Here is a 20,554-nt window from a genome sequence, read left to right on the forward strand (position 1 = left end):
CTAAAACTTAAAATATCAAGTCAACCTAATCACGAGGTATAATTAAAGAATTTAAAATTAATTTAACCAAAAAGTATGCAAGCATAAGTGTTTTACCTCATGCAAAGGCATATATTTTCACTTCGCAAAGAGAAAAAAAGGTATTCTAGTATAAACCTAACCAAAAGGTAGAAAGTGCTTTAGGGTACAAGGTACATATAATTATAAATCAACCTAACTACAAGGTACATGTAATTATAAAACACGAAATCAACATAAAAAATAATATACAAACTACAATGTTTAACCTCATATAGAGGTATAATTATTTTCACCTCATAAAGAGGTAAGTTTTTCACTATATATGTCTAAAATAAAGGTAAAAGTTTAACCACGCACTATATATACCTCATATGCAGATACATAAACAAAAATTACATTTACACTATAACAAATCATCAATCCATTGATAAGAGAGAAATATTGGTTCATGTAAGAGAGTGATGAAGACAAATTAAGTCAACAATTTCAGTACACACACAAACGGAATAATAATATTTACCTCAATGGTGGTGATAAGAAAAGTGATGGTGATTAGAAAGATGAGACAATATTGCTAGGAGATGAGAGAAAGAAGAAGAAGAATAAGGAGAATGAGAAAGAGAATGAGGCAATATGTATCAGGCAAGATCAAGTAAGAATAATGTCTTATTATATATAGATTTTTCTTTTGAATTCAATCAAGGAACTAATAATATAAATTAATGTCAACATATTAAATTTTCTGATATTATATTAAAACAGATTGCAATAATTTAGGATTACAGTTAATATATTGATTTTGTGTGCAAAAGATATTAAATAAGGGTATATTAGGAATGAAAAATTTAGGTGTTGAATCAACAAGATAGAAAAGGAAATAATTCTAATATGGCAGCTGAGTCATAGGACCGCGATTAACAAAAAAATCCATCCGGACTACAATCAATATAGGATCTAGATTTTGGACTTTAATCAAATTAACTCTTTTTGTTTTTTTTTCCTTTCTAATCATTTGCAACAAACCTTTTTATTACAATATTACCCCTGGCAGTTGTGGTGGTGCCTATCTTCCTGCTCATTCCCAAGCTTGGAGTGTTTGGGCCTCGAACTGGATTGTGGGACTCATTTTTGGGCTCATGGGTTGGAATATTCTTTGGTGTGGGGTTGGATGGATTGGGTCTCTATGGTCCATAGTAGTATTTAAATTTTGTTAGGTCGCAAAGACCAGTTGCTCTATTGACTTTTTTTATTCCTACTTTGGAGTTTTTGGGTTTTGGTTAAATAAAAGTGTGTGGACTTTCAAAAAGATGGGTGTACTGGGAGTATGCTTGGTTCTTATTCTTTTTTAGACTAGCGTTTCAGGGTAATCTGCAAACGGCTCTCTTGAGTTCTGATGAACTCTTTTGGGTGGTTTTGTATTGCTTATTAAAATACAATATTGGGATGACATTTTTGGATTAAAAAAATATATAAAAAAAGAGATGCAACATAAAAAAAAATTATTAAAAAAAAAAGATACAAAAAGAGGAAGACGAAGCCAAAACCTTCATAATAGAAACACATACAACTAGAACTAGCTAAAGAAAAATGAAATTGAGGAAGAACTAAACATTCACTATTACAATTCAAAATAACAAAAAGAGGAGCCAAATCCCATCAAACTGAATTAGTTAAAGTGGTTCAAGAGAAGTTAATAAACAAATGAGAGCCACTGCTAAACCAATTTGAAGCTACAGAATAGCAGCCGACTTTGCACTCTTCTTTGATTATGTCTATACCAAAGGCCTATTTAGCACGTATCTAGACAATAAATGAATGAATCGAACTGTTTAGTACCAAAGTGACTCAAACGGATGGATGCTAATTAAATTACATTATGATCGAAAAAGTGCTGTTATATCGATCAATCTTCAAGCTCTAGCGAGGATTTACTTTCAGTGATTAATGAAGCATCATCATTTTTGGTTACTTCGACAGAGACAACGTTTCTCCTGGATCTGACGCTACTATACATTAAAAAGGCTGGTTTTGAGGGTACTGGGAGACTGAGAGAGTAGCTATTGAACATGAGGATAACTGAAGCAATGGTTGGTCTATCAGCTAGACTTTCTTGCACACATAACAGTCCAATGTGTATGCATCTCATTATTCCAGCCCTTGAACTATTGAGATTATACATCCCACTCCACGTCACCCAATGTTGTGTGTGTATGACTTGCCTGTGGCGCGTGTTGAGATTATACATCCCACATGAGAAAAATGGGACCTTACCTATGAGTTTATAAGGGTTTGGGCCACTCCATCTATTGCCAAATTGGTTTTGGATGTGAACCCCAGATTACTTTATCATGATATCAGAGCGGGTTACCCATGTGTGCATACCTCACGGCGACACGGGCTCTACATTACCCAATGTTGTCCACGTGTATGGCTTGAAAATTCGTCACACGTGCGGGGGCGTGTTGAGATTATACATCCCACTCCACGTCACCCAATGTTGTCCACATGTATGGCTTGCCTATGGCGCATGTTGAGATTAAACATCCCACATGGGAAAAATGAGACATTGCCTATGAGTTTATAAGGGTTTGGGCTACTCCATCCATTGCCAAATTGTGGCGCGTGTTGAGATTATACATCCCACATGGGAAAAATGGGACCTTGCCTATGAGTTTATAAGGGTTTGGGCCACTCCATCCATAGCCAAATTGGTTTTGGATGTGAACCTCATATTACTTTATCATGAACCATTCTTCAATCTGGGATCTATCACATTTGAAGGTTTCCCTTCCCTCCAACTTTTCCATGCCTGCATTCATTTGTGCATTATATATAAAGTCAGAGACTGAATTTTCTTTCTCGTCACCAAAACTATACATGTTTCCTTTTACTTACATAGCTTGGAAGAGTCTCCACATTCTTTCCATGATCGAAGCAACTATTTTTCTGTCCACTTATTATCTCCAAAATCAACACGCCAAAACTATAGACATCAGACTTAACAGAAAAATGTCCATGCTTCACATATTCGGGAGGCATATATCCGCTGCATTTGAACAAGAAGAAGCTAGGTAAGCTCTGTACTAAAATGGATCAAAATGAACAAAATGACTGATATTATAAGCTCTGTAGCCTTGTCAAGTACTTACTAGGTTCCCACAATACGATTAGTATTGCCTTGTGTTTCATCAAGCACAAACAACCTTGCCATGCCAAAATCTGAAATTTTGGGGTTCATTTATGCATCTATTAGGATGTTACTAGCTTTGAGATCACGATGAATAATCCTAAGGCGAGAATCAACATGAAGCTAATCATCACACACACACACACACACACACACACACACATATAAATGCAACATATATACTTAATGTACCTTATGAATTTGTGCTATTGGTTGATGGTGAAGGCGGATATATTGGTGGCGATGATGGAAGTGGTGCGACATTTGCGGGGTCGAGGAAGCTAGCAGGCTCATACCTAATGTTACAACTTGGCTTAAGAATTCTGGCCCCATCCTTCCCGTAACTGTAAGTTGTGATGTTTCCATAAGCACCAATCAAGCAATCAGTGCAATCTTGCTCGAACAAATCTGGCATTCTGGCGTGCACTGCGTTTGTGCATATATTGTCTTGAAATCTGAAGTAGTTGTGTTGTTTACTGCGAACTTACGAAGTGAACCACCTGCTGCAGCTTCAATATTCAATCTTTGGATTAGCTTCCAAAGCTCTTCAAAGAACCCTTCCACTTCTGTTGATGCTACATTTCTTGGACTCACGAGATAGAAAGCAGGGGAATCCTCCATGAGGCTATAGAGGGATCGGTTTGAGAAGCGTAACATGCAAGTGTCATAAAAGACGAGAGCTTCTTTTTGGTTAGGACAAAGTTCTATGAGCTTGTGGCTCGACTCATTGTGGCAGCTACGACAAGCATCCTCCAGGAAATCTCTTCTACAAAGTCCGGTTGCATAAACTTCGTTGGATGAGTTTTCGGCATAGGAGGAATTGTAAAAGCCATAGCCATTGCCGTTGGTGGAGACAAGTGTGGAGAGAAGGGTGCCTAGATTTGTTTGGTAGGTACTATTTAGCGGTGCAGTTGCCTTTTCCATTGGAACATGAATAGGCTGAAAACGATGGCTAAGGAAGGGATTGAGTGACTGCGAGTAACAGAATATGAGAACAGAAGAATAGAGTTGCTGAGGAAACCATTGTCATGGTGGGATTTTGCTTTTAAAGTGATGAAGGAAAACTATCAAGCTCTGAATCTGAATCAAGGTCAAAGTCAAGACAAAATGGAAAAGAGCTCAGCAAATACTCACATGGACAATGCTAGACCACAAAATGAGCTACACGTGTCAAAACCTGGATGAAAGAGTAGAATAATTAGTTACAGCACCATTAGTATAAAAGGGTTAATCAAGCTTAGTGTGATTGGTTGCGAAATTGTACAAACTCCATACCAGTAGTTTCTCCTCTTATTTTCTCTGTTTTTCTTTGTCTTCTACCTCTAGCTTAGGGTTTCGTTCACCATTGTTACTTCAATTTCAAGCTTTTTCACTATGATCGACTATGAGTTTTAGCATGTGCTAGCCAGTTTGTCCCGTGCTCTCTCTCTCTCTCTCTCTCTCTCTCATTTTATGCATTTAATTCATGCAAGTGATAGTAATTAGTCGGCGCCCAACCTACACGACATTGGTGGGTGGTCAAGAACTGAAGATCATAAGCTTGTGTGAACATGTACTTTTTTTTTTCCCTTGATTTGATTTAAGGGATTCTTTATAGGACCTAACTTAGGTCATAGGCTGGGCGTCCGGACCCAAAAGACCGAGGACCCGACTCGAACAGAGGGAAAAAGCCCGATTCGGTTCGGTTTTAATATAGGAATTTTCGGTTCGGTCGAAAGCCCGACCCGAATTCATATAATCGGTTCAGTCTCGGGCTTCAAATTTTCAGGGACCGAAGGCCCGACCCGACCCGAACCTTGTATCAGTTGCCACATGTCAGTCCTTGATTGGGTGATATAATAATATGTTAAATATTAAAAAAATAATAATAACAACCCTAAAACGGTAAAACAGGTCGAGTAACCCGACCTCACTCACCTCAGCCTCCCTCTCTCAGTCTCTCTCGATAGTATCAAGATCGAGTCGATACTCGATACCATCTCAGATTCTCCCTCTCAGACTGACTCAGTCCTTCCCTCACGGTCTCACCCTTCTCTCACTCTCTCTCTCTCTCTCTCTTTCCGTCCATTACCAGCTGCTGCACCACTCTCCGTCTCCGAAATCGGAAATCCTCCTCCGCCAGCGACTCCTTGATTGGATGCGAAGCTCCAGAAGTTCGCCTCCACCATTTCGCACTTTCGATTCTCCCGTCGCCGTCGACACTCCTCGCAACTCAGTTCAGTGAGTAATCTAGATTTAAGGGTTTTCAATTTGACTTTTTCAATCCTCTTGATCTGTGAATGAAATTGAAATGTATGAGATAAAATTACTTTGTGTTGAACACAGGAGATAAAATTGCATGGCTTCTCGTCAGAGTTCATCCCACAATTCTGATTCCAATTCATCCCAAAGTTCTGATTCCAATTCCAATTCCAATACCAATTCCAATTCAAAAGCCATTGCTCTTCCAACACCAACTGATGCTTTAAGAGTTCAGACGATTCCGAAAACATTCAGAAGCTCGAAAAAGAAGGCTAGTGTGAAGAGAAAACGTGATGGAGCAGCAGATGCTGGAACGAGCAATGCTGCAGATGATGAAAAAGAAGAAAAACCTGCTGGAAGATCTTGGGTGTGGTTGCACTTCAAGAAGTTTGAGAAGCCTCAGTTTGCGATTAAGGATGGTAAGAAAGTTCAAACTTGTGTTAAAGAGAGAGCTAAGTGCAATTACTGTGGAACTGATCTGGCATGTGATAGTTATGGAAACGGAACTAGTTCACTTAGGAGACATATACAAGAAGTGTGCAAAAAATATCCGGGTAAGGTTGATTTAGAAAGTGGGCAGCAGGTATTGAGTACTGGTGGTACTAAGGAGTTAGTGATGGTGAAATGGAGTCAGGAAGCTTGCAGGGAAGCAGCTTGCAAGATGATAGTAATGGATGAACTGACTTTTAGTTTCATTGAAAGGCCGGGGTTTTGATATTTTTGTCGTGTGGCTGTGCCTTCTAGGAGGGTTATTGTGAAACAGTTTTTGTCCATGTATAAAGCGGCCAGATTAGAGCTGAAGAAAGAGTTAAGGAATCATTGCCTTTGCTTAACCACCAATACATGGACATCGGTGCAAAATATTAACTACATGGTGGTGACTGCCCATTTCATTGATGCTGGTTGGACATTGCACAAAAGAATACTAAATTTTAGGGTGATTCCTAATCATCAGGGCAATAACATAGGGAAGTTGTTAGAGGCATGTTTGCAATTGAGTACATTAGGAAGAAGATGTTAGGCTGGGAGAAACCACCTGTTCTTGGAGGCAAGTACTTGCATGTTAGGTGCCTTGCACATATTCTAAACTTCATTGTCAGATCAGGCCTAAAAACGATGGAGAGATCAGTTGCTTCCATTAGGAATGCAATACGCTATGTTCGAAGTAGTGGACAAAGGCTTGATGTTTTTAAAATATGTGCAGAGAAGGAGAAGGTTGAGTCGAAGAAAGTTTGCATCCTTGATGTGCCAATGCAACAAGGTGGAACTCTACCTTCCTAATGCTAGATACTGCATTAGAGCTGCGAAAAGCATTTGATAGAATGGCAGATGAGGAGGACAACAAGTATGCGCAATACTTTGATGAGGATGAAGACATCGATGAGGAAGTTGATGAGCTGCAAGTTGGAGGGTCTGATTCAAGGAAGAAGCAGAAGAGAAAAAGGGTGGGGCCACCGGTTAAAGAGGATTGGGAAAAGGCTGCAGTTTTTGTGAGGTTCTTAAAGGTCTTCTATGATGTGACAATGAGGATTAGTGCCTCAAATCACCCAACTTCATGGAAGGCTTTTCATGATATAGTGGCCATCAAATCGGAGATCGATGAATTGTTCACTCAACCGTATATGTGCACCTGTTCAGAGACTGAGAAGATCTTGTTCGATATGTCTGTGAAGATGAGAGGAAAGTATGATAAGTATTTTGGAAGCCTGGAAGACTGCAATCAGCTTTTATTCATTGCCTTGGTGTTAAACCCAAGGTTCAAGATCCGAAACTTTGAAAGTATTTGCAATAAGTGGCTGAAAATGGAGGTTGATGACATTAAGAAGAAGTCTGCCGAGGTTAAAGAGCTCCTAGTGTCTCTTTGTGATTTGTACAGCTCCTTAATGATGTCTTCAAGGGCTGGAAATGGAAAATCTAGAAGTGGAGAGAGCTCAATTAGCCAAGGCAGCAAAACCAGCTCCAAAAAGACAATGAGGCTACTGGAAAAATAGCCGACATGGAGTAGGATTGGGAGAGAGAATTGGAAGACTCCGACGAAGCCGTTGTTGGGCATGAAGTGGATAGATACTTATTGGACCCGATTGAAAAGCCTCCAAATCCTCAAAAGTGGGATATATTGGAGTGGTGGAAGATGAATAGTGCCAAGTATCCTAACCTTGCTGCACTTGCCAAGGATGTTTTGGCAATACAAGTTAGCACAATGGCAAGTGAGTCTTACTTTAGCACAGGCAGAAGGGTCATCGATCCCTTTAGGAGTTCTCTAACTCCAAAAACAGTGGAAGCATTGATATGCTACCAAAACTGGATCAGATCTGAGAGCATCAACAACATTCAAAATGTTCCTACTATCGAGGACATTGAATTTTATGAAAGTGTGGAGGATGGTATGATTTTTATTTTTCGAATTGTTTCCTTGTTAATTTATTTCAAGTTTATATGCAACGTTTGAAAAACACTACATTCAATGTTTGAACTTCACTATTTTTTTACTTCGCACTTTTGCAGAACATGCAAGGGAGGAAGGTGCTTCTACAACTGATCAGCCTGAAAAGCCATCTACGTCTAAATCATCTAAAGCATCAAAGAATTCAAAAGTAGTTGATGCAGGCAAAAGAAAAACAGCAAAATAAGGTACTGCTACTGCCCAGTTTTTCTTTAAAAATCTGCAGTTCATTGGTTTATCAGTTTATGTTTTGCAATCTGCATTTTATTGGTTCATGACTTAATCTGCCTAATGTGGATGCTGATTTGGTATTGTGTTGATGTTTGATTTGGCAGACTGCCCATTTTTGCAATCTGCATTTTATTGGTTCATGATTTACTGTTTCTGTTGGATAATGTATTGGTTCATGATTTCATGTTTCTGTTGAATTTCTGTTGGTTCATGATTTGGTATTGTGTTAATGTTTGATTTGGCAGACTGCCCATTTTTACAATCTGCATTTTATTGGTTCATGATTTAATGTTTCTGTTGCATTTCTGTTGGATAATGTATTGGTTCATGATTTCATGTTTCTGTTGCATTTATGTTGGTTCATGATTTGGTATTGTGTTAATGTTTGATTTGGCAAACTGCCCATTTTTATAATTTATATTATCTTGCATCATTGCTATGTTTGATTGGAGAGTACTACATGTTAACTTTGTATTTGTAAATTGATCTCTGATCAGGTTTGAAATGTGAATGCAGAGTTGGAGGGAGTTGTCAACTTGTCATGGAGTTCTGGAGCTGTTGTGCAAAACTGGAAATTGTGTTCCTGTTTGTGACTTTGTGTTGCAGACTTGCAGTTGTAGACTTGTAGTACCATTTAAAATTTGAATTTCAATTGATCGAACACATGGTTTAAATTTGGATTGTTTTCTGTTGGACAATGGACAATGAGACAATGTATTTGTGAGTTTGTGTTGTAAGCTATAAAGTATAAACTTGTAGTAATGCATGATTATTGTTATGTTAATGAGATAATTGGATATTTGGATATGCATTCTAGATTTCTAGTCTTCCAGGTACCAGAAGTGCAGAACTGCAGTTTGGAAAACAGGGAAAACAGGCAAAGTTTGTTGAACTGAAAATTGGGCCTGAAAAGTCCGAAAGACCGAACCGGCCCAAACCGATAATTTCGGTCTCGGTCTCGGTCTTATTGATTTTCGAGCCTGGCCCGATTCGAGCCCAGCCCTAGGTCATACGGTTCTGTAGAATACAAATTGAGAGCTATATAGCTGTGGGTTTTAACGTTAGCTTAACTTCTTGGGCTCAATTGATGATAATAACTAGCTTTAAGCCTTTAACAATACTTAAAGATATGGCATTGGGCCTTGCATACTTTCTTGGGCTCCTACATAATGGGCTCGAAAAACGAATAAAAGTTGGTCTTGAACTTATAACAGCATATCAGCTTTTCCAACAATAGTTGGGGCCTTGGGGGTAGTAGCATTTGCGAACAAGTAATGACGTTTGCAGATGAAGATTCGTAAATGACATATTGTGACGAAAATTTGTTGGTAATAACATCTGTCAACGAGAGTTTCAATGGGAGCACGAGATTGTGGAAATATCTTTTACTTTTTAACAATCTTTTGAGTAAAGGAATGAAAACGTGCCTTTTCTCTCCAATTGGAGTTTAACTTGTACGAGATTGTCTCTCTTGCTTTATCATCTTGGTCCCCGGTCGCCGGCGTTCATGTCACACTGACACTCAATGCTCACCTAGTCAATGCTCACCTAGACTTTAATACCTCTGGAAGACCGGAATCATTCCTTTTTGAATGGACAGATGTCACCTCGTCTTCTTTGTTTCAGACTTGATAGCCCAAAATGCTTTGTGCAGGTACAGATCGTCTTTTTCAACTCTGTTACTACTTTGATCACCCTGGCTCTAAACCCAATTTCACTGTGTCCCTCAGTTTGCATGTCAACCAAGATGAAAGCATTCATGTCAGGGAGTGCCTCCCCATCAGTTTTGGTCTTATTTTTGTGCATCTCTGGTATAGTACAAGCTCAAGTTTCTGCTCCTGCTCCTCAACCTCAAGCTACTAATGCCACCACTGACCCATCTCAAGGTTTCTAAATCTTTCTAATGACAGCTTTTTTTTTTTTTTCTTGTTACAGAAGAGAGCTAAAAGTGACTGTCGTCAACTTCATAAGTTCATAACAATAACTTCTTTGCATGAAAAAAAAAAAAAAAACCCATATAAATGGTGCAGGACAATCTTGTCACTTCATCTATCACCACTTTGCTAACCTCTTTTCCCAGCCAAAAGCTTCTGATCTTCTGCTACCATTTTATGATGGAAAACTCATATGTTTGGCAAAGTTGTCCTTTTTTTTTTTGGTTTTGGCAAAGTTGATATTTTTGTGATTACAACATAAAGGTTTGAGGTTTCAATCTTTGTAATTGGTGTTTGCAGCGAGAGCTTTGAATTCAGTGTTTGAGAAATGGAATATTCGGGCCAATCCGAAGCAATGGAACACAACCGGAGACCCATGCACTGGAGCTGCCATAGACTTCAGTCACTCCACCAAATTTGATGACCCCGTTTACAACCCCTTCATCATCTGTGACTGCTCTTATCAATCCGGCACCATTTGTCACATTACCCAACTGTAGTTCACTCTTCCAATCTCTCATTTCTGCTTCAGTGTCGCTCCCTAGAACTTCAATTTTTTAGCTTTACATAATTTGAATTTGCAGGAAAGTTCAGAACTTGGAAGTTGTTGGTGTAATTCCAGACGAGTTATGGAGTTTGACTTCCCTCACCAATCTGTATGCTTTCTCTGAACTCGTGTACTTGAGTTGGACTCAGTTTAGTTACCCAATTTGTGATATTCTCCCATGTATTGTAGGAATTTGGAAAGGAATTGCCTTTCAGGACCCCTCTCTGCAGCCATTGCAAATCTAACTGGCTTGCAATACTTGTATGCACATCTAAACCGTTTTATTTGAATGCTATATTCAATGGATTTATTTTGGTGTTCATGATCATTTATTTGATTTTAATTTCCAGTACTATTGGCATCAACGATTTATCAGGCGAGATACCAAAAGAAATCGGACAACTTACTGAACTGAGATCATTGTAAGTTTTCTCATTTGGGAGCCTTTGACCACTCATTAGGGGGACTTTGTTTGAATGTGTGATTCAAAACAAGAGAACTTAGCTTTATATGACAGTTTGATCAGGTGGACTCTTATTTAAAGCAAAAACCTTGATGTATATGACTGCTTTCTTTATATATATCTTCTTTATTTCAAATATTAAGACGTTTTTCCAATATAGTCCCATTTAGTAGTCTCCCTATTCAATTTTATCTCTGTATTGCTTGATTCAAACAAGACTTATTGTCATCTACCTGCTTGCACTTAATCTTGATTATCTGCACCAAAGAGTAATATCAATTGGAAATTACTTGTCACTTTTGTAGGGCTTTTGGGAGAAACAACTTTTCGGGTTCTCTGCCATCTGAGCTAGGGAATTTATTCAAATTACAGCAGCTGTAAGTTTGATATATATGTTGTTCATTTCTTTTTCAGAGCTTTGGCATGAGGGTATCAGGTGTTTTGAAATGATCCTACATACAAAAAATTTCTAACCTCAGTTTTGTTGGTTATATGCAAATGGATAGTGAACTGTGGGTATATGCAGATGTATAGGTACAAAATCTGCAAAATCGGAACTGATACAACTATTATTTACATTATTAGTCTATTACCATATTTTAATAATTTACTTTGGACATTCATCTGTTCTCTAATGACTGCTAGGTGTCAATTTACAAAAAGATTTAAGGTAGCAATACGTTTATGACAATTAATTATTGTTTACTTTGGCAGTTACATTGATAGTTGTGGAGTTAGAAGTGAGATTCCACCAACATTTGCTAATCTACAAAACTTGGAGATTTTGTAAGAGCTTTACGAATGTGTTTATTTTCCAGAAATGAAAAAAGCATTAATTGATATGATGAAGGTTTATAGTTTATACATATAAGAGATTTGTACATTTGCTTGTTACAGTTGGGCTAGAAACGTTGAACTCTCTGGCAGGATACCAGACTTCATAGGGAATTTGTCAAAGCTTACTTCCTTGTAAGATACTGTAAATGAATACTACTTTTGTTTAGTTGCAGTTTATTGACAATATTTTCATCCTATAGTTAAGCTCTATGGGTTTTTAACTTTATTTTACTTTAGGAGGTTTCAAGGAAACTCTTTCGAAGGTCCTATACCATTTGCATTTTCCAATCTGACATCTATTAAAGAGCTGTGAGTATCTAGATCTACTTGTCACTTTCTGTTTATTTTTTCATATCTACAAAGCTTACCATTTGCTATCTGATGTAATATCAGACGCATTAGTGATTTGTCGAATGCCAATGGGAGTTCTTCTCTTGAGTTTATTGAGAATATGAAGGCTCTAAATATCTTGTAAGGCAAATATTTCTCACTTATATTTGAACGTATCACAACATCGGGATCATACTTCTGTCTTCTTGTTTGTTTTCCATATGAAACTTATCATGGCAATTTGGTTTCACATCCTGCAGGGTGCTGAGGAATAACAAAATTTCTGATTCAATTCCTTCCGATTTTGGATTATACCAAAGTTTGTCTCAGCTGTAAGTTTTTCTTGGTGAATGGTGACCATACATGTTGAGAAAACCCAAATTGCCAAAACTGGAACTTTTTTTTTTAAGTACTTTTTTTGTATTTCTTTTTAAATACAGAAGGAAACCAATACGACTTCTTAATTGCAACATTATCCTCTTCTCTAACATGGCTAAATAGAGTAATTTCCATTCAATTGCATCCAACCAGTTTTAGATCATAATCATCATTCGTTTCTTTTTTCTTTTTTTTTTCTTCTTTTTTTCTTATAAGAATTTTTACCGCTACTTCTTATTGGCTTAAAGCATGTAACTGATTTATATTCTTGCCTCCCCCAGGGATTTGAGCTTCAACAATTTAAATGGACAGATACCAGACTCACTCTTTAATTTGAGTTCTCTCTCCATCTTGTAATACACCAATTCCTCTTGATTGTTTTATACACCACCCAAATGTAGTCATCTAGTATTGAGGCATGTATTTCTGTCTATAATTAGGTTTCTTGGAAACAATAAGTTGAATGGCACCCTTCCCGAGTATAAGACAGCATCTCTTCTCAATATGTAAGTTTTCAGCATTTATGCTACAGATCTTAGTGCATTAAACTCAAGCTTTCTGATATATTTGGTTTCCATTAGCCAAGGGTAGTGGTTTTGGCACTCCAATTTCACAGTTTAACTCCACTTCTAAGGGGCTGAAAGTTGAGTGCAAGTGGTAAAATATGTTGAAAGGTGGAGTGCCAAAATCACACCCCTTGAATAAGTCATCTCTGTGTCAATGAACAGATTGCGATGATTTTACCTGAATTGCACGCTTCCTGAACTTGAAGGATTCTGAGTGCTCCACTTAACTTTGAAACTTTGACAGTGACCTTGTGATAAAGTAATCTGAGGTTCACATCTAAAACCAATTGGCAATGGATGGAGTGGCCCAAACCCTTATAAATTCATAGGCAAAGTCCCATTTTTCCCATGTGGGATGATATATATTCTCACCAATTGGCAATGGATGGAGTGGCCCAAACCCTTATAAATTTATAGGCAAAGTCCCATTTTTCCCATGTGGGATGGTATATATTCTCAACACACCTCCGCACGTGGACAACTTTGGGTGACGTGGAGCCCGTGTGGCCGTGAGGTAGAGGTGGCAAACGGGCCGCTAAGCACGAGCACGGCACGGGCCCGGCACGCTTAAAAGCGGCCTGGCAGGGCCCAAGCCCGTTAGTGGCCCGGCACGGCCCGAGCACGTTAGAATAACGGGTCAGGTTGGGCCTAGGAATATTGGCCCATTGGCCCGGCCCGGCCCGAGCCCATAATGGGCCCGGCACGGCCCAAGCACGACATATTGTGGGCCGGCCCGTTACAAACACAAAATTTCATTTTGTTTTTAAAAATATTAAAAAATCACAATGATGAGATTTGAATATTAGACTTTTTTATTTAAAATCTCATGACAATTCCACCAATGCTATTTCTTTTATGTTATCAAAATAGTGAAATAAAACATTATATCCTTGTTTTGACATAAAGTATTTTTTTCTAAATATTAAATATATGTTTATTAATAAAGACTAATCTCATAATAATACAACTACAGAATGAAGGAAAGAATAATATGATACTAAATCTTCATTATATTAATAAAGATTAATCTCACAATAATATACTAAAAGCAATATATTTTGAGTTATTTTTTTCTTTCTTTATTTTTTTCTTGTAGTGGAATATAAAAAATTATTAGAAAACTAATCTTAAAAAGCTAAGATTGAGAAAAATATTGTAGAACTTAATTTATTTGAATTTTCTAAATAGTTAAATAAAATTATTTTTTATTTATTCAAATTAAGATTTTAAAATCGTGCTTTATAGTGGGTAGGCACGAGCACGGCCCGGCACAATATGGGTTCGGGCCATGGGCCGGACCGGGCTTAATGTTTAAGTAAATGGGCCGGCACGAGCCCGGCACGATAATAAATGGGCCGGCCCAAGCACGGCACGAAGCACGACTAGGCCCGCTTAAAATGGGCCGGGTCGGGCCGGGCCGGCTCGTTTGCCACCTCTACCGTGAGGCATGCACACGTGGGTAACCTGGTCTGATACCATGATAAAGTAATCTGAGGTTCACATCTAAAACCAATTGGCAATGGATGGAGTGGCCAAAACCCTTATAAATTCATAGGCAAGGTCCCATTTTTCCCATGTGGGATGTATATATTCTCAACACTTTGATACATAGTATAAAGCATTTTTGATATTGTTTTTCCTTCAAGATTGTTTGGAGCTTATTCTTAGTCCTGCAGTATATTCTCTTGCTCAGTCAAATTGTTTCTCTTCATGATGTGGACTCCTATTCTAGCAAAAGCCTGAAATATAATCTACTGGGTTCAGGGGCATGAAAATGAGGCTTTATATTCAACTTATCATGATGCAAATCATATATCAAAGTATTAATATCATGTGACATATGCTGAAGTTTGATAATGATAGCAGTATTGTTATATTAAAATTTATAAACTATGGTATTTGATGTTTTTTGTCATGATATGTATGCAGAGATTTGTCGTACAATTATCTAGATGGGAGCATTCCTTCTTGGGTCAAAGAAGAAAAATTACAGCTGTATGTCTTCATATTCCACTATTTATTTAGCATTTTTTACGTTTCTGTTTGACAAAATTTTTATTCTATCAGTTAAAAGGCTTCTAGTTTAATGACTCTGTTTACTCTCCTTATATTATGATATGCTAGTTCTTAGTGATATTTTGTCCAAGTATACAAATTTTTTTTTGGTTGGCAGGATGGGCTTCCTTCATAAGTATCTAATGTCCCTTTATTAGATGAAATTAACATTGACAATTGGGTGTATTTTGCAGTAATTTTGTTGCCAACAACTTCAGCATAGAAAGTTTACAGAGCAGGTGATTCCTTTAACCCTGAGCTCATCTCTAGTGTTTTGAACATTTCGATAAGGGATGTGAGAGTTGCATCTCACTTACAATATATGCCTGTCATTGTATTGGTTCTTAAGTATAGCAACTGAGGCTACTATTGTAATACCTCTCTGTCAGGCTGCACCTCAAAATCAAATTTCTTGTCGTTTCAATTGTAACTCAGGTTCCCGCTACCAATCCAATGATCATCATATCTAAGTACCAGATATGTGTTGCACCAATATCAAAATGCGGAAGCTAGAAATCAATTTCTTGGTCATCACTAAGAAATACAATCTCTACTTATATAGAATATAAAATCAGACCTAGCATCTAACCAAACCTTCCCTTGTCCCTTGGCCTCCCATGAGAAGCGACATGAGTATCAACCACTCAATGATTAGCATCCGTAATTATTGTAGCCAAGAACTCATAGCTATAAATAATATTTCTCTTTTCCCTTTGGACTAGTTGTAGAGCACATTTCACATTAAGCTATTCATGGTGAGAAAATTGCGGGCCTGAGAATCTGGTCATTTCTTGCTACCCAGAAATTAACTGCCATACTCATTTCGGTGTTTACTTATTTATTTATTTCAGTGGTCTTCCTTCAGGGTTGGCTTGCCTTCAAAGAAACTTTCCTTGCAATCGTGGCCCTGGAATCTGTAAGTATGGTCGAAGCCTTAACCATTGTTATTGTAAGTTAAAATGCCTTTGTGACCATTCTCTGATATATGCTCTTGCATCTTTCTGCAGATTATAATTTTGGAATTAATTGTGGAGGACCTGAGTTTACGTCTTCCTCCGATGGGATTGTGTATGAGAAGGAAAATGAGCCCCTTGGACCAGCTTCATATTTTGTGACTGGCACAGGCAGATGGGGAGTTAGCAATGTCGGATATTTCACTGGCAGTACCAATCCTCAGTATACAAGCTTCTCCTTATCTCAATTCACAAATACTTTTGATTCTGTGCTATTCCAGACTGCAAGGCTCTCTGCTTCATCAATTAGATACTTTGGCTTGGGGCTTCAGAATGGTAACTACACCGTGAACCTCAAGTTTGCAGAACATGTCATTCTGGCTGCTACTTCCGGGAAATTTCTTGGGAGACGTCTTTTTGATATTTATATCCAGGTCTGTATCATCTTAAACTTTTCTTTTATATATAAAACCATGTTATGAGCTCTTATGATAACTTTTCCTTATTGAATTAGTGAAGTTGACTTGGGGTTCTCTTGGTATATTAAATTGTTGAATTGAATAAATTAGATCAAGTGTCTTTTTTGAATCAGATCAAGTGTCTATAACAAATTTATCAATTATATTCGTCATTTTAAAATCAGATGGATATATGGAGTAGATCCAAAAGTAATCACCACTCAATTACTCTTACTTGATATGGTCTTCACTCCCCATCTATTGCCAATAATCATCACATGTCTTCTTTAGCCCCGAAGTTTAGTTCATTACCACTACAATAACCTTTTGACTAGCTTTCGCATCTCAATTAATTTCTGAAACCTCGATAATTCAAAGTCATTTCAAATCCAAATCTTAAATATGCCAATCTCTATGGTAAACTATAGTGAATCAAGCATCACTGTACTCTCTCATACTAAGCAAACTTAATATCCTCCCTTATTACTTTTCAGGGCATTCTGGTATCAAAGAATTTTGATATACTAAAGGAGGCAGGTATGTCATCTTTCGGAGCTGTTCAGAAGCCATACACGGCTCATGTTTCGGAGAACTACCTTGAAATCCATCTCTTTTGGGCCGGAAAGGGGACTTGCTGTATACCTGAGCGGGGTACTTATGGACCTGCTATCGCAGCCATCAGTGCTACACCGGGTAATATAATGTTGAAATTTGAGATGCAATTTAGCATGTTTAGGTTCAGATATTTTCAGAAGTGGTTTCACATAATCAACTAAAGAGATTTTGTACAGATTTCATACCTACTGTCAGTAACAACCCTCCAACTAGTAAGAAGAATAGAACTGGGCTGATTGCTGGGATTGTTGTGGGTGGTGGAGTACTTTTGGTTCTGTTGTTTGTGGCTTTTTATCTTATTCAAAGAAGAAAAAGGTCTGACCCTGATGATGACGAAGGTAAACTGCTACTTCTTTTCTTGTTCAACGAAATCTATCATTAGTCTGTGGCAATTGCAATTAAATTTTGTGTTTGCTATAGATGCTCATAAATTAAGTTCAACCTATTTTGTTTTTATCTAGGACTAGAATTTTTGAATTTACTATTTATTTAGTAATAGTAACTTGAGGCTTTGATCATTAAGCGATGAAGATTTCCAATATTCAGAAGTTCACTTATTTTCTGTTGCTCTTCTTTAAATTTTTATCTATTATCTTCTTTTTATTGCCCTTGTTCTCTTTCAATTTCTGTCCATGTTCTGCATCATTTGGTTTTAGTGAATCCATTGTTCTATATCACTACGAAGTTCAACTTTTTTTTATTTTTTCATTGCAAACTCTTTGTATGTCAGATACATATAGCGTGTTTCAGTAGATGCTTACTTCATGGTTAACTGAAAACCAAAAAAAACAAAAAAAAAAAAAGGAAAAGGGAAACTGATTGGCTGAAGAACAGGCTTACAGTTACAGACATAACAGTGTGTTATGTTAAATTTGCAGAGCTGTATGGGATAGATGTTGGACCACTTACTTTCAGTTATCCTGAACTAAAGACAGCTACAAACGACTTTCATGAAGCTCATAAGCTTGGAGAGGGAGGATTTGGACCTGTCTATAGAGTAAGTTATTATTCTAATAAAAGAGGATCCATGTGTTAATGTTTACTAGTCGATACAGGTGTTGCACTTCTACATACCTATTTCATATGCCTGAATGTAGACCATGACATCCTGAAACATTACAATATTCAACCCATCGAACTCTTTAGTTGCTGAACTCGCGTTTTCACTACAGATGCTGGACAATGCGCATACAATAATCTTGCTAAACTTTTTTTCATAATGTTTTGATTGATAGGGAACACTTGGTGATGGAAGAGTAATTGCTGTGAAGCAATTGTCTGCTGCATCCCACCAAGGAAAGAACCAGTTTGTAACTGAGATTGCCACTATATCTGCTGTGCAACACAATAACCTGGTAAAGTTGTACGGATTCTGCACTGAGGGAGTTAAAAGGCTTCTTGTCTATGAGTATCTGGAGAACAACAGTCTTGATCAAGCATTATTTGGTATAAGAATGTTAATTTATTATGCATTATGCGTGATATAATACAAAGCACTAAAAGAATTTGTTATTATGGATTGCATGAATCAGGAAAGAGACGTTTAAATCTTGATTGGTTAACACGTTTTAATATATGCTTGGGCATAGCTAGAGGTTTAACTTATCTTCATGAAGAATCAAGGGTTCGAATTGTACACAGAGATGTGAAGGCCAGTAATATTCTGCTTGACACTAATCTCATCCCCAAGTTATCGGACTTTGGTTTGGCTAAGCTTTTTGATGAGAAAAAGACCCACATAAGTACCCGTGTTGCGGGAACAATGTAAGATCTTACAAGATTCGGTCACCTTATTTTCTTTCAAATATTAGTTTTCCATTCCCTTTTTGTCTTACAAACATGTTATGCTATTGTCAATGATACAGTGGGTATCTTGCACCGGAATATGCCATGCGTGGACACCTTACAGAGAAGACTGATGTCTTTGCCTTTGGTGTTGTGGCTCTTGAAATTGTCAGTGGTAGGCCAAATTCTGATCCGAGTTTGGGTGAAGAAATGACTTATCTTCTCGAATGGGTAAGAACTTTGTTTTTGTCCTCCCTGTCTATCCTTCCTTGCCACAAATGTTCCAAGTATTTTTCAGTTTTTGACTGTTGATGTGTTCATTGCTTTATGATTATAAAAGCGCTTCTTGAAACGCAGGTCGATCATTATATGCCTTTTAGTTATCTTCTGCATATGTTTCATTTTTAATGATAATGTGTTCTTGCTTCGTAGGCTTGGCAATTGCATGAAAACAGACGGGCAGTTGAACTAGTGGACTCTAGATTATCTGAATTCAATGAGGAAGAAGCACAACGAATAATCAAAATAGGACTTTTGTGCACTCAAACATCACCAATGATACGACCATCCATGTCCCGTGTAGTGGGAATGCTTTCAGGAGATATGGAAGTGACAACAGTAACTTCAAAGCCCGGTTACTTGACTGACTGGAAATTTGATGATTTAACTACAGTCACCAGCCTAACAAAACTGGACGGTGTAAGTATTGTCACCAACGTGACTGATATGACGACTAGAGGAACTGATTTTAGCTTCAACAACTCATTAGCAAGTACAAGCATAATGGGGCAATCACCTCCTAATGCCATTCATTCTATGTCCAAAAATGATGTTGATGGTCGGTGAGAATTTTGAACAAGTAATTCAGTGGTACGTCCCTAAAGATCGATTGTTTTCAATTTCTTTGAGGAGGGCGCGAGAATATACACGCAACTTTTGATTCTTCATGTATAAAGTGAAACTCTCATTCATTGTTTTTGTATCTTGTTCTGTCTTTTGGTTGGACCAGCCTTATGTTGAAGATAAACTGGAGCTCTGGAACTATGTGTAAATGGAAAAGTAATCGAAGAACTTACAAAGTTACAAGTTATGAAAGAGTGTGTTCCTTCGATCAACATCCAGGGTTGGTAAAATAATGGGGAAACGTCCATCAATGCCTAGGTTATAACATTGTCACGAATTAAACGATGTCACTACTCTGATATTCTCCCATCACGAACTCCGGAAGTACTCGTTTCAACCGATTAGCAAGCACTTTGAAAATTAACTTACAAAGAACGTGAGTGCCACACATCCTTACTACAGGGGATGACAATGATTGTGGACCTAAACCAGGAGTGAAAAACGGAAAGAGTGAAAAACGATGTTACTACATCCTTGCTACTTATTTGAAAAGAGGGAAAAACGGAGAGTTATAGATGAGAATAGTGGGAAGCTATCTAGAGATGATAGTAGTGGGAAGTTATTGTACACATAGGGTTGATGGAAAAATATCTGCATATGAGTAGTT

At 37.7% G+C, this 20,554-nt stretch overlaps 2 protein-coding genes and 1 pseudogene across 2 annotated transcripts; 2 read left to right on the forward strand and 1 right to left on the reverse strand.

The window, feature by feature from the left end:
• Window positions 1-1,924: 1,924 nt before the first annotated feature.
• On the reverse strand, window positions 1,925-4,132 carry LOC133724820 (cysteine-rich receptor-like protein kinase 29; annotated as a pseudogene).
• Window positions 4,133-5,546: 1,414 nt separating this feature from the next.
• Window positions 5,547-6,164, forward strand: LOC133724822 (uncharacterized). Its single transcript, XM_062151684.1, has one exon. The coding sequence runs from the start codon at window positions 5,547-5,549 to the stop codon at window positions 6,162-6,164; it is 618 nt and encodes a 205-aa protein (XP_062007668.1).
• Window positions 6,165-7,580: 1,416 nt separating this feature from the next.
• LOC133724830 (probable LRR receptor-like serine/threonine-protein kinase At1g56130) lies at window positions 7,581-20,006 on the forward strand. The gene is made up of 28 exons (XM_062151709.1): window positions 7,581-7,833; window positions 7,955-8,043; window positions 8,640-8,708; window positions 8,941-9,000; window positions 9,778-10,009; window positions 10,358-10,553; window positions 10,642-10,713; window positions 10,794-10,865; window positions 10,955-11,026; window positions 11,373-11,444; window positions 11,782-11,853; window positions 11,965-12,036; window positions 12,142-12,213; window positions 12,298-12,375; window positions 12,495-12,566; window positions 12,894-12,965; window positions 13,053-13,118; window positions 15,108-15,173; window positions 15,428-15,472; window positions 16,085-16,149; window positions 16,241-16,620; window positions 17,139-17,337; window positions 17,436-17,597; window positions 18,138-18,256; window positions 18,495-18,705; window positions 18,792-19,023; window positions 19,125-19,275; window positions 19,477-20,006. The coding sequence occupies exons 1-28, from the start codon at window positions 7,581-7,583 to the stop codon at window positions 19,888-19,890; spliced, it is 3,735 nt and encodes a 1,244-aa protein (XP_062007693.1). The 3' UTR covers window positions 19,891-20,006.
• The last annotated feature ends 548 nt before the right edge of the window (window positions 20,007-20,554 follow it).

This window comes from Rosa rugosa, chromosome 1 (assembly GCF_958449725.1).
Source record: "Rosa rugosa chromosome 1, drRosRugo1.1, whole genome shotgun sequence".
NCBI classification, from domain to species: Eukaryota; Viridiplantae; Streptophyta; class Magnoliopsida; order Rosales; family Rosaceae; genus Rosa; species Rosa rugosa.

Coding starts and splice junctions, on each gene's coding strand:
- LOC133724830 (XM_062151709.1), top strand. CDS start 7,581: ATGAATAGTGCCAAGTATCCTAACCTTGCTGCACTTGCCAAGGATGTT. Junction 11,854..11,964: donor CTACAAAACTTGGAGATTTT/GTAAGAGCTTTA, acceptor TGCTTGTTACAG/TTGGGCTAGAAACGTTGAAC. Junction 19,276..19,476: donor TGACTTATCTTCTCGAATGG/GTAAGAACTTTG, acceptor CTTGCTTCGTAG/GCTTGGCAATTGCATGAAAA.
- LOC133724822 (XM_062151684.1), top strand. CDS start 5,547: ATGGCTTCTCGTCAGAGTTCATCCCACAATTCTGATTCCAATTCATCC.